Source organism: Gopherus evgoodei, chromosome 20, assembly GCF_007399415.2.
Source record: "Gopherus evgoodei ecotype Sinaloan lineage chromosome 20, rGopEvg1_v1.p, whole genome shotgun sequence".
Taxonomy (NCBI): domain Eukaryota; kingdom Metazoa; phylum Chordata; order Testudines; family Testudinidae; genus Gopherus; species Gopherus evgoodei.
The window spans coordinates 13,011,621-13,027,155 of NC_044341.1; the positions used below are offsets into that span (position 1 = coordinate 13,011,621).

General features: G+C 55.3%; 1 protein-coding gene across 1 annotated transcript in view; it reads left to right on the forward strand.

Moving 5' to 3' along the window:
- The window catches only part of PTPRU (protein tyrosine phosphatase receptor type U), a 278,752-nt gene that overhangs the window by 225,217 nt on the left and 38,000 nt on the right, over positions 1–15,535 (forward strand). The window contains 12 exon segments of the mRNA XM_030539047.1: positions 1,782–1,858; positions 2,994–3,011; positions 6,285–6,321; positions 7,430–7,527; positions 7,622–7,738; positions 10,139–10,189; positions 10,191–10,229; positions 10,231–10,295; positions 12,404–12,539; positions 13,194–13,343; positions 13,791–13,874; positions 13,876–13,965. Of these exon segments, the coding sequence (XP_030394907.1) occupies positions 1,782–1,858; positions 2,994–3,011; positions 6,285–6,321; positions 7,430–7,527; positions 7,622–7,738; positions 10,139–10,189; positions 10,191–10,229; positions 10,231–10,295; positions 12,404–12,539; positions 13,194–13,343; positions 13,791–13,874; positions 13,876–13,965 (962 nt within the window).

The window sequence follows — 15,535 nt, forward strand, 5'->3', positions numbered from 1 at the left end:
CTTATCCCCTTGCTGTGATTTAGGGGGTGCTGGGGTATGGGGTGATATGGGGTGCACCCCAAGAAGGAGTGAGTCAGTGGGCTAGGCAGGGGTGGGGCCCAAAAAAACAGTTTGATCCAAAGAGTATCAAAGCCCAGCCAAAGCTGTCTCCCCACTTTGAGGCTGCTCTGAAATACCTTCCCCCCTGGTTATTTTTATTGCTTCTAAATATATCCGGCTCCTCTCTCTGCTGTGCAAATTGCTGCTGGTTGTTCACATGGCTGCGGAGTGGGAGCAAATTGTATCACGCGTGTCACAGAGGCCAACCACAGGTGCCTTTGTTCTGGAGGAGGGGGAGAGACCTTCCTCTTTCTGCCCCGGGCGTCAGTGAAGATTTATCTTTCTAATGGCAACGGCTCCCATTGCTCTCTTAGGGTAACAGCCAGGGGGCTCCTGCTGCTTTGGCTGGCGCTAACCTGCATGGGGGGTAGCAGTCCCGCGATGCCTGCTCTCCTCCCCGCTCTGACTAGCAATCCGCAGAGGGGAGTAACAGGCTGCTTGGGCCGGCACTGCATGGCCCGGGTGGAACTTTGCACGGCCTGAGGCACTGCCACGATGGGCTTGGTACAGTCCCTCACTGGTGACCGTCACCCAGTGCCATCCTGCACGGCTCGCCCTGCCAGAGCCATGACCAAGCTCCGCTGCCCTGTATGCTGCTGTGATGCCCATTGGGCTGGATGCGTTAACTCTATGGCCAACCCCACGCCTTCAGAAATCACGTGTCAGGCCTTAGCAGTCGCTAGACTGGCTGAAAACTCATGGAATTTTAAAGATGATCAATGTTGGGGTGTTTTTAATTGGCCTTTGGGCCACATTCAGGTCCTGTTTCCCTGCATCTCTCTGCCACCAGGGAGGCTAGGAGCTTCCTCCTTTACAGAAACCAAGGTTGAGAGTCTCCCTCGAGCACAGGACTCCAGGAGCTGGGGCCTTTCCCATCAAATGTCATGAGGCTTAGGACACAATCTTGAAATTGGAAACATGACGTTAATTGAAGTCATTGAATTGAGATGGGTGGATCTCTGAGCAGGCCTTGGCCCTTACTGGTGCCCAAAGAACTCCGGCCTCTCCAGGGAGGCTCCTTTCCACACTGGCCCCTGGAGGGAGCTTTCAGTCTAAGGACAGGACCCTGGGAGGGTGGGAGGTGAGCTGTTCAGCACCTTGCAGAGCCAGGGGTGATACTTTGCTGCCCTGCGTGCAGCTCCCTTGGCGTCTGGGGCTCCCACCGCGTCGTCGGATCTTGGGTGCCGCAAGCGGAACGCTAGGCCCAGGGAGGTTCCCTGTGGTGCCCAAGACACCCGAGTCTCTGAGCCCGGCTCCTTCCTTGTAGATGGGGCACTCTGCGACTGTCAGGGGCTCCCCACGGATTTGCCCTGCAGACGTAGGGCCCAGAGAAAGGCAGATTAGAGTGGGCCGGAACCCATCATCTGGGGAAATTCGGTGTCATGGTCAGCAGTTCTCTGCTCAGGAGAGGTCCTGGAATAGAACAGCAGGGAACAGCAAGGGGCTACAGGTCAGGAGTGAGGGACATTGGTGAGGCTTGGGATGGGGGAGAGGCAGGGCTGGAGTAGCAGGGGGGCAGCGGATCAGGAGTGAGCGTCAGCAGATCTTTGATAAGAAGCTGAGTCCCCCCAAAGGGAGCGCTCGGAAGGGCACCGAGAGTATAGGGACCACGGCCCGTTGTCTCCATGCCTGCCGCCCCCTGACTGAACCGTCACAGTCTCTTTGTCTGACTTGCTCTCCAGACGACCGACATCGAGTCAAGCTGCACCCGCTGCTCGGGGACCCCAATTCGGATTACATTAACGCTAACTACATCGACGTGAGTACCCAGGGGGGGCTCTGGGCCTGACCTTGGCGTTCCCACCATGCGCTCATGGGGGGACGGGAGGGGCAGTGTGGGGACCTCGCAGCGCCCGTGTGTGGCCATGCATGTTCTGCAAGGCACGGTTCTACAAATCCAAGCGCACGTGGAGGGAGGTGGGATCCCCTGGGAGGAATGTCTGGAGGTTTGTCTAACTAACCCACGCACCCTGCATGATGGGGCCCAGGGCCCAGCACAGCTCTGCTCCCACAGCCTGCCCAGCGTGTGCTCTTTGGCTCTCGCTATTCCTCCCAGCAGTGCCCCAGGACCCCCTCTCCCCCTCCTCCTCCTGGGCTCCTCTCTCCCTCTCCCTCTCTCATCATTCATTCCCTCTTTCTTCCGTGGTCTTTTCCTCCCCACCCCATGGACCAAGCTCTCTCCCTGTGCGTGGAGGGCACCAGAAGTGGAATAGCAGGGGGAATGTCAGGTCAGGCTGAGGGCACAGGCAGGGCGGGTGAGGAGCCCATGGAGTGATGGGGGTGTCCGGTGGGTCAGGCTGAGGGCACAGGCAGAACTGAGTGGGAAGCCCAGGGCTGGAGTAATCAGGGAGGGGTGCATGGGCAGGGTGATGGGGGAAGCTATCCTGGATCGTGCCAGATGTATCCATCCCTCAAATCGTTTGCATGGCAGTTCAGTCCAACCTCAGTCCATAGATGATTATATGAAGCGCCACAGTGGTTCTCCTGGACCTGCCAGCACCCCTCAGTTTGCAGCGCAGGTTTGAGAACCTGGCAAACCTGGGGGCTCACGCAGAACTTCTTTGGCAAGTTCTTTCCTGAACCGGAGCCAAGGTTCCTTGTTCCCCACCTCCCATCGCCCCCAGGTGTCCCCCCGGCTGAGCATTGCCCCCATAGTGTCTAGGGGCCTGGGCCGTCCCGGTTAGTTGATTCTACCCAGCTGATCCAATGAGGTAGCAGGAGCAATGCTGAGTCCCCCATGGGCCATTGCTGCTGCTCCTTGTCTCCGCTGTCTGTCGTCTGGGACCCGCTCCCATAGCTGCCGTGTTCTAATCCGTCTCTTGGACTGTACCTTACTAATCTGCCTGTCTCTGGTCTCTTTTTCTTTTCAACTTGTGTCCAACTGGATCATTAAGATTCGGATAAATCGAGAAGTAAGTAGCCTGTATCCCTCTCCTCTCTTTTTCCCCCACTTTCCTTTACTCCTCCCAAGACCCCAACCTGGGGACTTCCTTCCAGCTTGTGCTCTGGCCCTGGTGCAAGTGGGGTAGATGTGTACCGGTGCCTGTTAGACGGCACTCAGCTGCCCCTCGGGAGACTGCAGTTCAAGTCCCACCTGTGCCAGAGACTCCTTGTGTGACCTGGGCCTGGTCACTGCCACGCCATGTGCCTCGGTTCCCCCGCTGTACACCAGGGATGGAACTTCCCTGCCGCACAGTGGGGTTGTGGCCTTTACCAGGGCCTGGTTCTCGTTGGCACGCTCTGCACAGCTGTGGCAATGCAAAGGGACCTTAGGGTGCACATGGATCGCATGTGTCTCCACTTGAAGGCGGCTTTGCCCAGTCTGAGTGATGTAAAATGGCCGTAGTGCCAGTGGGAATCAGGCCCAGCAATGGCATGTGGGTACAGAGGATCGGTGGCCAGAGGTGCAGGCAGAGAAGACTGGATTGTCGTTGGCACTGAGGCCTGGTTTACGTGGGAAAGATTTTTCAGTGTCACCTAAGATGTGACTTCACACCAGTGCAGTGCTACGGGTCTGTGTCTCCGACCGACTCACGAGGGCGGCTTTTGGTTCAGCTTACGGAGCTTGGAAAGAAGGTTAAACTAAACGAACGATCCAAAAGAAGCTGCTCAGTTTTTAAATGGAGCTGGGATGTTTTTCTAAAGCTCTGCTCAAGGGAGTGTCTTGGGGCAAGTCTCTGGCCTGTGTCGCACAGGGGAGTCAGCTAGGTGATCCCGATAGTCTCTCCTAGTCTTGGAACCTATGAATCACTCCTGGAATAAGTGTGTCCAGCCAGGACTAGCAGGGGCCCCTTGGGTCCTGGAGTCCAGCCCCCTTCTATCACAGGCACCCCATTATATCTGCCTGTCTCACACTGTCCAACGCAGACAAGGTTCTTTACAGCCCTGCAGTAGCTAGAGGGGTCTGTGCATCAATGAGAATCAGGCTGGCTCAGCGTCCCCCGTTCTGCACCTGATCGTGGTTCTTTCTGACAGAGCAGGGGGGTTTACTCGTACGTTTGCCCATCAGTCAGGCTGCCGTCGGAGGGTTTTGTGTTTTAATTTCCTTATTGATCTCCAGCAATTGCATCATTAAAGCACGGTCAAGTCAGCTTCTCCCATACCGGCAAACTCACCCCTGGAAACCCACCCTGCAGAAATTGCACGTGATGGGTCTGCCTCTGGATCCTTCCCGGTTCTGTTATGAGCCTTGTTAAGATTTGCTCTTCCCTACTCAGCATTCGTAATGTTTGTGGTAACTGGCTCAGATGAATGAGGAGAGCGGGGCCATTACACAGGCCCACATGGCTGCTCAGGACTGAGATATTATGAATAGGGCTCTCACGGTGACGTTATCCGCAGCCTTCATATGTTTGTCAGCCCCGCTTGTGTAAGCAGGAAGCCTCTGACCGAGACGCATGGCCTCCGAATGGCCAGGTCAGGGCTTTGATTGTCTCTCTGGCTTCTGTGCTGTGGTGGAAGGGGCCGGGTGAGCGGCTTCCGACAGCAAATTGGAGTAGAGAGTGGGGCGGAGGGGGTCACAGAGTCGGCTCCAGTACATTGGTGGGGTGACCCTGGGTGATTCTACAGTGAAATCTCTCTCCTTCTCACCCCCCCTTTTGAGGTCTTGTTTCCCCCTTGGACTCCTCTTCCTCACCCGACCCTTTTTCAAATTCCTGCCCCCTCTCTTGATTGCCCGTCTCTCCTCTTTTCCAAGTCTTCTTCGCTCCCTCCCCCGTTCACCCCCATCCATCCCTCCTCATTCTTTATACTTCCCAGCCCTCTCCCTTCTCTCCCCCCACCCTGCAGAAGGGGGGGCTGCTCTGACGCTGCTGCCTACCCCTAGCTACCGAGAGAGGAATCCCCCAGGGTCATGCCCATGTGCCAAACACCTCTCCGGGGTGGCGTAGGTAGATTTAATCCTGCTTCGGTGTAAGGGGATGGTCTAGATCAGGGGTCGGCAACCTTTCAGAAGTGCTGTGCCGAGTCTCCATTCATTCACTCTAATTTAAGGTTTCGCGTGCCACTAATACATTTTAACATTTTTAGAAGGTCTCTTTCCATAAGTCTATAATATATAACTAAACTATTGTTGTATGTAAAGTAAATAAGGTTTTAAAATGTTTTAAGAAGCTACCTTTAAAATTAAATTAAAGTACAGAGCCCCCCAGACCAGTGGCCAGGACCCAGGCAGCGTGAGTGCCTCTGAAAATCAGCTTGCGTGCCGCCTTCGGCACGCATGCCATAGGTTGCCTACCCCTGGTCTAGATGATCTCTTGAGGTCCCATCCAGCCTGGCTACATCCGCACTTGGTGCTCCGGGTGTGATCCCCCAGGTGAACTCTCATCCAGCTTGTGTGCTAGAAATAGTAATGGAGCCGTGGTCGCACAGGCAGCGGTGACACGGGCTAGCTGCCCCAAGTAGATATCCCTGGGGTCCTGGATACCCTGTGCTGTCATGGCCTGCGCTACCACAGTTCCGCGAGTCTGTCTACACAAGTTGGGCATCATGCTGTCAGCTCCTGGTGTGGATGGAACCTGGGGGATGATGTCAGAAAGCCCCCGCCTCCCTCGGGGGGGGAGGGGAGGGGCTCTGAAGTTTGCCTAGCGTCCTCATTGGCGTGGACTGGGGCGCCTGTTGATCCTGGCGGGGAACCTGTGTTTACGGAAGGTCGTGTCTGGGGGCTTTCAGCTGATAGCGTCCTTTAGAGAATGCAACAAGCCCCAGGTCCGACCTGCTGGAAACACTTAGCTTATGCATGGAGCATCAGGGAGTCTTGGATCGAAGCCGGGTGTCTTGGATTGACGCCAGGAGTCCTACTGACTAGCCTCCATGGGCAGTCAGTGTGTCTCAGCCTGGCATTGCCCGGGACCCAGGAGAGTTCTGAGTAAGAGGTTTTGGCTTCCTTTATGCCCAGTACAGATACCTGTGTTCAGAGGATAGTGTTTGTGCGGAGATCACTGTAGGGGAAATCTCACCAGCTTGAGCCTTCCCCCTGCCCGGGAAAATGCACAGTGCTGCCAACTAGTCACCCTGTACCATGGGCTTTACCCTCTCACCATAGTCCAGTCCTCTGGTGAGCTGGCCATCAGCCCGGTCAATAGGAACAGGGTCTCCATGGCAGCCCCCACTGAGGATGGCTCGTCAGCTGTGTCTCGCCCAGGTCTCCTTCCCTAGAGGTTTAATAGAGTCTTGTTCCATTACAGGGTTACCACAGATCCAACCACTTCATAGCCACTCAAGGTAAAGTGCCTTCGACCTTCGGGCTTTGTCTTTCATTCTCTGCCTCTCCCAGAGCCATTGGGCAGACGGTGACCTGCAGCTTTGCCCCCAGGGGATCTGGTTCGCAATGTGTTAGGAGATTCAATCAGAGTGGGCTGGACACTGGACTTTCTGAGCCCAGCGCAATAGCACCAAACCAAACATCAGCTGGAAATTCCCTACTGAATAATAATCACTTGCAATCCTCGCGTCCAGCCCCGTTCTCCCTGCAGGATGCCTGGGGCCTTTGCAGGCCAAATGGGTCACAGCTACACTACAGAGTTATTTAGGCCTGATCCGAAGCTCGTTGAAGTTAATGGAAAGACTCCGGTTGACTTCAGTGGCCTTTGGATCGGTCCCAAAGTGGAGATGACTACCGGGTCTGATTGAAATGGAGACTCTCTGTGAAGGGAGGTTCCATTCTCATTGGCTAGGGGCTATGTCAGGGGACAAGAGGCGGGCTTCCTTAATCCTTTCATCCCAACACACCACGTCAGTGGCTCACCAGGACTGCGCTCAGATCAAAAGATTCCAGCTGTCACAACCAGCCCTGCAACGTAGCTCAGTGCTCAGGAGCAACCCTACCATAACATGAGACGCAAAGCTAGGGCCCATGGGCAGCCTTGTCAGAACCAACCCCCACCTGCAGCCCCACTGCGGGCAAGCAACCCTACCATAACAAACGGGTGTGCACAGCCCACCTCTCACATGCAGCTATACAATAGCAAGGCAGTGCGTGCAATTCTAACACCCGCATGCAGCCTTGCAAGACAAAATGTCGCTGCATGCATGTAAGCAAACCTGCAATAACAGGAGAAAGTGCTGTCAGCAGGGAAGATAACATTTCAGTGAGGAGACACACTTTAGCTTCACACTCCCAAGGGGGGTTGTTTACCAAAAAAAAGTGGACGGAGCAAAGGGAAATAGCATGATATTGAAACTGGAAGCTCTTCAGAGCCAGGCCTGCCTGTTGGTATATGTCTATACAGATCCTGGCTCGCTGGGCCGTGATCTCGGGGAGGCATAGTGGGATCCTCTAGGTTAGTGGTTTCCTCCATGGGGTCTCAGTTCTTTTCCTTTTGTCCTCCAGGCCCCAAGCAGGAAATGGTGTACGACTTCTGGCGCATGGTGTGGCAGGAGCACTGTTCCAGCATCGTGATGATCACCAAGCTGGTGGAGGTGGGAAGGGTAAGGAACCGGTCCCCTTCCTCTCCCCTACGGCTTTGGCTCTGCTGGGGCCTGTCCTCCCGGTGCTACAGCATGGTCTGTTTGCTTGTGGCAGGTGAAGTGTTCCAAGTACTGGCCGGACGACTCTGAGATGTACGGAGACATCAAAATCACCCTGGTCAAATCAGAGCTGCTGGCGGAATACGCCGTCCGGACGTTTGCCCTGGAGAGGGTAAGCACCTGCTCTGTGCTGGCTCATCTCCGTGGATGCGGGAGGCCTGTTCTATCCCAGGTCAGGTTGTATCAGCCAATCCCCTGTGCTTCCCAGGGAAGGGGATGCAGCCAGCAAGCACAGTCTGCAAGGACTTTGCAGATGCTGGGGGCCAGGCTAATCCAGGGATTTACAGAGCGCTGCCACCATGCATGTACATCTAGAACCCAGCAAACAAACTGTGGTCTCCTATACAGCAGTGTAAACCTGGCATAACTGCCCTGACTTCACTGGAGTCACTCTGGATTACACTGGGGTAGATGGAAGCAGAATTTGGCCCAGGATGCTTGAGTTGGTCTTGATATGCTGAAGCGGGTGAGATGTTCACCAGAGGCCTGAGCCAAAGCCTCCGTTAGTCAATGGACAGACTCCCATTGACTTCAACAGGCTTGGGGTCAGCTCTGTAGGGATGAACTGGCTGGAGTACCCGATACAAGACCTAAGGTCCTCTGCTGCCTCTCTGGCCAGGGCAGCATCGCTCTTGACAGTACATTCTCCTGGGCTGTGTCCTGGCCCATTTAAACGCCCCAGACAATGGGGCTCCCCGCCCCCCCCTTTCTCCCGGGGAGCCTCCATCTGCTCCGTCTCACCTTAGGAAGTTTGCTATCTGCTTGCTGTTCAGTGTGAGTTTCCCAGGGCTCGGTTGCACCCCAGGACTCCTAGTGAGACTCTCTGTGCCCCACTCCAAGCCATGCGCTGTGTGTCTGCCTATGCTTCTGGCCGTCAGGCTAGTAGGAGGCGGGCTACATGCAGGCCGGGTAGAACAGCTCTTTATTTACATGGTCACTGTTGATGATCTAATTTCAGGGTAAGGACCATGTAATTGCAGAGGGAATGAACGATTGTTTCCATCCTCTAGTGTGGAGTGTAGGTTGCATGGCAATTACTGTACGGTACCTTGGGACATAACAAGTGTAATGTACCCTCTAATCTACAGGAACATGAAATTACTGTCTTGTTATGAGCTAGGGACCAAACAGCTTCCTGGAAACGAGTATGTTCATTACCAGGTCATTCCTTGGTGCCTCGGAGGCCTGTGCAGAAGGGCTGCTTGTCATGGGTTGTCTGTTTTTAACCGCGTTGTTGCTGACAGAAAAAGAGCCTAGACCATGTGGCGGCGGGGTACCAGGAACATCTGGCCATGGCACTGCCAGCTTGCAAGGCTTAGCAACTACTTAGCTCACCCCTGCGAGGGTTAATCCAAGGGGTCCACGCAGAAGTGTGAATGCTGTATCTTGTTAGGGGGCGCTGGAGGTATGGGGCAAGATTCTTCCCTCTATTTACATCAGGACGCTGTGTGTAAATTATCACCCTAGACCCCTAAGCCAACCCTAACCCCCTAAGCTAACTCTAACCTGTACCTAGTCCTGACTGCCCAAGGTGCAGGTTCATGGAGAATCACACCCCCCCTGTCTGTTCCTGAGTGACCGCGCCACTTGGCAGAGCCTGGGCACGCTCACCCCAGGGAAAGCGATGACTAAGCCACGGGGAACAGGCGTATTCTCGTACATGACCACAGGAGTTAACTGGCTGCTAAACGCTGCTGTCCCTTGTTCCCTCCCAGCCTCGCTGGTGACGTGATGGGAGCAATGTCAGGATAGGGTCTCCTGGCGTTGCTCCTGCTGCAGGGACTGTCTCTTTGGAGTGCAGCATGCCTGGCCAGTGGCTCGCACACTCCCATCCTGTTGTCACTGGGGTGCAGTGAGGGGCAATGTTGCCAGCCAGCCAGAAGCCTGTCCTGACCGTGACACAGTGATCCCAGGACTCTGGCTCCCCGGGGAGTGCTGGGGATGCTTATATCAAAGACGGGGCGGGGGGATGGTGCTTGAAGAGCAAAGCCCTCATGCAGCTCCAGGCAGGGCTGCTCACGCTTGAGGGCTGCAAAGGCCTGGGGCTTGGGTGGCAGGGGATAGTGGCACAGGGACCTGCCCGGGGGAAGGAGGGTGTCCCAGCGTGGAGGAGAGGGTGGCAATGCTGAACGGGTGCACACTCTGACTCACTACCTCAGGGACGGCAACTGGGGCTGGCCACCTTGCCTCACAGCCCGTCCAGGACAATAAGAGCCTACGTCTGGGGCATTGCCCCCCCCCTCCGCACACACACTGAACCAAGGTGCCAGGAAGGAGCCTGCTCAGAGGGGCAACCTGCCCAGTGCTCCAGATCACTAGCGAGTGAGCCAGCAGAGCCAGCTCCAGCAATCTGGGTCTGGTAGTGCATAACGGATGGTGATCCATCCGCTGCTGCCTGGAATCCAGAGACGGCTGCAGTGAATCGGGTCTCCAGTCCCCTTCCTTCTCCAGGTCCTTGTCTCCTGCCTCCGGGATTCCTCCGGCCTCACCTTGCCTTGTGCTTTCCTTGCAGAGGGGCTACTCGGCGCGGCACGAGGTGAAGCAGTTCCACTTCACGTCGTGGCTCCGAACACGGGGTGCCTTACCACGCCACCGGGCTCTTGGGCCTTCATCCGGAGAGTGAAGGCTTCCACGCCCCTTGATGTGGGGCCTATAGTCATCCACTGCAGGTAAGAACCAGCCGCAGCCGTGGCTGCTTAGAGACCCCCCCAGAGATTTCACTGCCGGGCAGTGGAAGGGGGCTCAGTGCTTATGGCAGCATGCGACTCCTGCGTTTTGGAGACGGCTGAGCGTGAGGACCGGAGACTCCCAAGAAGTTGGGAGGGCTTGAGCAAGAGGTAACGGGGCCTGCCCCAGTAGAGTCTTGTCCTGGGGCACTTTGACATGGAGTGTAGGACACTCGGATTGATAGTAAAATATTTAAAAGGGAGCTATGAGAAGTGTGACTTGGGTTGCGTCAGAAGGGTGGCCTGCGGCAGGTAAGGTAGCCTCTGGTTTATGTGCTCGTGAGTTGGATGTCCCTGCATGAACGTACTGAGCCGTAAAATGGGTAGCAGGCCGATGGGTAGCAGGCGTCTCTGAAATAGGAGGCAGCCGGGGAGGGTGTGTATTTCAAGCATTCACGGCTTGGAGCACTGCACAGGGGCCTGACATGAATTTTACAGGCTGGTGGAATGAATCCAGGTTGACCCAAAGCCTGAAAGCACCTGGTTCTGTCCTCAGTACAAACGTCTCCCACGCTGCCCCGGAAGGCAGCATCTCCTAACCCTGCTTCGGAGCATCCCACCGTGACTCAGGAGTGTGTTGTTCCGTCCCCCTGGCCAGTAAACTCCGGACCGTGCTACTGGTATTCATAGAGTCGAAAGCCAGAAGGGACCATTGTGACCATTTAGCCTGATCCCCTCTGTAGCACAGGCCAGAGAACTCCCTCCAAATAATCCTAGCTCAAGCTTGCCATGGAGGCTGGTGTGTCCCAGCTGAGATGGGTTTTTCATGGGAATGTGGACAGCTGACCACTTGTAAATACTCGATTTAACTCCTCTTGGGGGTTCCCCCCATAGCCACCAGCTGGTGATCTCTTCCAGGAATCTCCTGCCTTTCACAGAAATGCAGCCACTTCTAGTGTGGAGCAGGGCAGCTATTTAGCAGCACATGGAAACACAACTCAGCAGTTCAGGACGAGATGTGGAAGAGAATATTGAGTGCACTATCACTGGCTGGTCCCCTGTGAACTAGCAGCAGCTAATCCTATCTACTTTGGCCTTCCTTCAGGCTCTCAGCTCTCTCCCCAGTGCTTCCTTCCTTTCCATTTATATGCTCCCAGCTGCTGGGTTGCTTTGCCTTCAGATAAACTCCTCAGCTGTAGCTCTGCTCAGAGAATTGCCTTCCCACTAGGTCCCACTTAACCTATGTTGGTAGGGATTTGAGTCACTCCTGACCCCTGTTACACCATTTCTTGGATATCTCTCATGCAAGGATTGGCAGGCTCAAGGCAAGGCAGACCGGAGAAGATCACCCACCCCAGCTGTCCTAGCTCGTAGGGCCAGGAATGAGTGGCCAGGCCTCTGGTTTGAACCTGAAACAGAAAGAAAGTGCCTGTCCTCTCTAACAACCATCAGGTCCCAGGACCTCCTCTGTGACGGGTTCACGGCTCTTCCTCTGCTGGGCAAAGGAGGAGGAGCTGATGAATGAGAGGGATTTTTTATTTGATTTCGCCTTGTCAATTGCCTCATCAGTATTCATTCACTGGAGACAAGGAATGTGATTAGTCCCCGTAGTCTTGTAATCACAGATAATCATGGGGAGTGATTCATCAGCCCCAGAAATTAGTATTTCACTGTAAAAGCCTCTGGGGAAAGCGGGTGGGGGGAGTACATCCATTCCTGGCGTGTCGGGGGTTGGTACGGCTCAGACACGTGGATTGTCTGATGGGGTGAGTGTGCTGAGCAGTGCTGGGAGGTTTCTATGGGTATGTCCACCACTACAGACCCGGGGTACAGCTCGGGTGGCCATACTTAAGCTAGTCTTAATGCAGCTGGCTCACGTACCCTGGTAGTGAAGGTGCGGCAGCACAGGCTTCGGCGCAGGCTGTACAGACCCGCCCTGGGCGATTACTCGGGCAGCTGGTCCAGGCTGAAACATGCACTGCTGCAGCTTGGCTGTGCCCATACCCGACCTAGCCAGATTAACACTAGTTTGGGTCGGCACCCTGGGACTGCAGCATAGGCATAACTTAAGCATCCTGTATTTGTTCCCCTCCTGCTCCCCATTGCCCCAGTGCTGGCACCGGGAGGACGGGCTGTTACATCGTCCTGGATGTGATGCTGGATATGGCTGAGTGCGAGGGCGTTGTGGACATTTACAACTGTGTGAAGACGCTTTGTTCGCGGAGAATCAACATGATCCAGACCGAGGTGTGTAGGACGACCAAAGCGGGGAAGACACCTCCCACCCATGTCTGCCTTTTAACAACAGGCTTCCCAGATCCGGTGTCAGGTGCAGAGTCTGTTCCCCTCCCGTTTCCACATGGAGTCTTGTTACCGAGGCTGCTGACAGCAGGCCGGCCCTGTGGTTCTCTCTGACTCCTTAGCTTCCAGCCTGTGTTCTCTACACAGGGAGCCCCTAAGTCCTGGCCCTGAGTGAGCAGTCAATTGCAATAGTTAGTGATGATTAATCTTAATTAATTAGTCCTTCCTTCATCATGTATTGCTGTTCTGTCTCCATAACATCCTCTGATGCTCCCATGGAAAGCAAATACCCCTCTCCTGCTACCAAGTCCAGCAGCGTCCTTCCAGGAACGGCCTCAGTAAACGTGGCAAAAGCCTGCGGGGTCTGGAGAGCCGTGGGCATTTGGCTCAATCCTTCCCAGAGGGCTCCCAGGGTGGGTAACGCTGGCCCACTTCACTAGGCATAGCAGCAGCTCAGGGCAGCAGAGTCAGTGTTTGTCCTGTACATGTGCCCCTGACAGAGCAGTGAATCCTAGTGTGTCTGGGGCCCTCCGTGATTGGCCCCCTTCCACGCTCCCCCGGAGCCCATTGCTAATGCTGGTGTTGTCCCTCTCCCCAAAGGAGCAATACATCTTCATCCACGACGCCATCCTGGAAGCCTGCCTATGTGGGGAGACCGCCATCCCGGTCAGTGAATTCAGGCCGACGTACAAGGAGATGGTCAGGATAGAACCGCAGAGCAACTCTTCACAGCTGCGGGAGGAATTCCAAGTGAGCCCTGGGAGGCTGGCCTGGACTGGGGGCTCCTTTCACCCTTGGGAGGCTGCAGAGATGCTGCCAGGCCTCCCTGGGGGCAAGACGTTCCTAAGAACTACAGTTCAAAGCCACCAGGTGTCCTGTTACCCTGTGCCCTGCCCCCATCCTGATCCCCATCTCAGACTCTCAGCTGTTACTACCGACAGCATCTGCCAGTGGGAGGCCAGAAGCCCTCCGTCAAGGTGGGGTGTCACCAGGCAACCAGAGAGCAGCCTTCCCTCATTTCTCCTGCCTTGAGGCCTTGCATGGGGAAGGGAGCCCTGCGGAGGTCCCACACCCCGGGAGCTCTGCTGCTGAGCAGAACTGCCTTATTAGTGCAAGTCGCAGGCCAGGTCTAGCCCAGGGAAAGGAGCGCTCGCAGGGGGAGGATGGTTAGTAACCCTGGTGCCGTGTGCCTCGCAGACCCTGAACTCGGTCACACCCCACCTGGACGTGGAGGAGTGCAGCGTCGCTCTCCTGCCACGGAACCGGGAGAAGAACCGCAGCAATGGACGTCCTGCCTCCGGACCGATGCCTTCCCTTCCTCATCTCCATGGACGGGGACAGTAACAACTACATCAATGCGGCCTTAACCGACGTGAGTGCTCCCCCGGGGAACCAGCACCTTCTCATCACGGGGGGGTGGGAAGGCAGAGACCGAGCCTGAGCCTGATGGGGGGAAGGATAGCTCAATGGTTTGATCATTGGCCTGCTAAACCCAGGGTTGTGTTCTGAGGGGGCCATTTGGGGATCTGGGGCAAAAATCTCTCTGGGGTTTGTCCTGCTTTGAGCAGGGGGTTGGACTAGATCCCTACTGAGGTCCCTTCCAACCCTGAGATTCTATGATTCTAGTTCTCACTTTTTCTGCTGCTGAACCTTCGAGGTCTGATTTGTCACAGCAATGCACCCAGTGCCCACGCTGACAGGGGTGCAAATTGGACAGGAGGGCCAGATCCTCACAGGTATGTAGGTACCAGACTCCCTTTGGAATCAATGGGAATTAGGCACCTGCACAGTTCTGAGGAGCTGGCGATAGCATCAGATCAGAATAGTAACATTTCAAGCTCCCTTAGGCAGGGCCAATGGCTCCCTGGGCTACAGGTCAGTGGAGACTCAGCCCCCTTGGTTCTGAGTCCCTGCATACGATGATAGCATTATCTAGTGGAACCAAGAGCGAAGTTTGCTGCCTGCCTGCTGTGGGCAATGGGGAGAAGGGGGAGGAGTCTGTGCATCGTTAGGAGTGCATCGGAGAAGGGACTTAGGCTCAAGGCTGCTGGCCTTTGCATGTGAAATCTCACCCAGGTGCATGTTTCCTTTTCCACACAAACCTGGGATTGGCTAAAATCCTGGCCCCATTTCGTACAGCCCCTAAAGTTTGAGCTGTGGGTGCAGGTTGGATGTGTGTATTTAGCTATAAGGAGGAGACCTTATAGGTCAGTGCTGAGGCTCTGCAGCGGTGGGTCCTCCTGTAAACAGCAGGGAAAGAGAGGGGGAAGGAAGGAAAGACTCGACGACATGCAGGCTGGGTTGTTTCTTTGTATAATGGCACCTGACTCTGGTATAGCACTTTTCCTCTGTAGCTCTCAAAAGCTTTTTACAAAGAAAGGTCATTGTCATTATTATCATTATTGGATGGGGAAACTGAGGCACATAGGTGTGACATGACTCACAGCAGGTGGTTGGTCAGAGCCAAGTCCTCCCAACTCCTTGGCTAGACTCCTGGCCCCTGGGGCCTATGCTGTCTCCCATGTATAGGCTTGACTCCCAAACATCGGCAGTGGTTACAGATGCTGCAGTGGCTCCGTGGGTCCTCGCATTCTGCCGAGGCAGGATGATGTTGAGAGGAACGCTATTGCAAATGAAGCAGAAAGGATGCGGAAGCCTGGAAGCTCTGAGCACGCTGCCTATAGCATGAAGGGATGGGTCATTTATCACTGAAACTGCTTTTCTTTCTTCAAACCAAGCAGGCACTTTCACGTTCGCGCAGCAATGAATCAACTCCCATCACGTGCGGTGTTCCCTAAGACCAGCATCCCACCTCCCCTCCCCTGGACTCCTGTATCGCTCCTGATTACATCGGGGCCCCAGCGCATTCCAGCTGAGCTCTGCATTTTTCATCCCGCGGGCAATTTATCATGTTATGTCTTCAGACAGATCCTGTCTCCCTA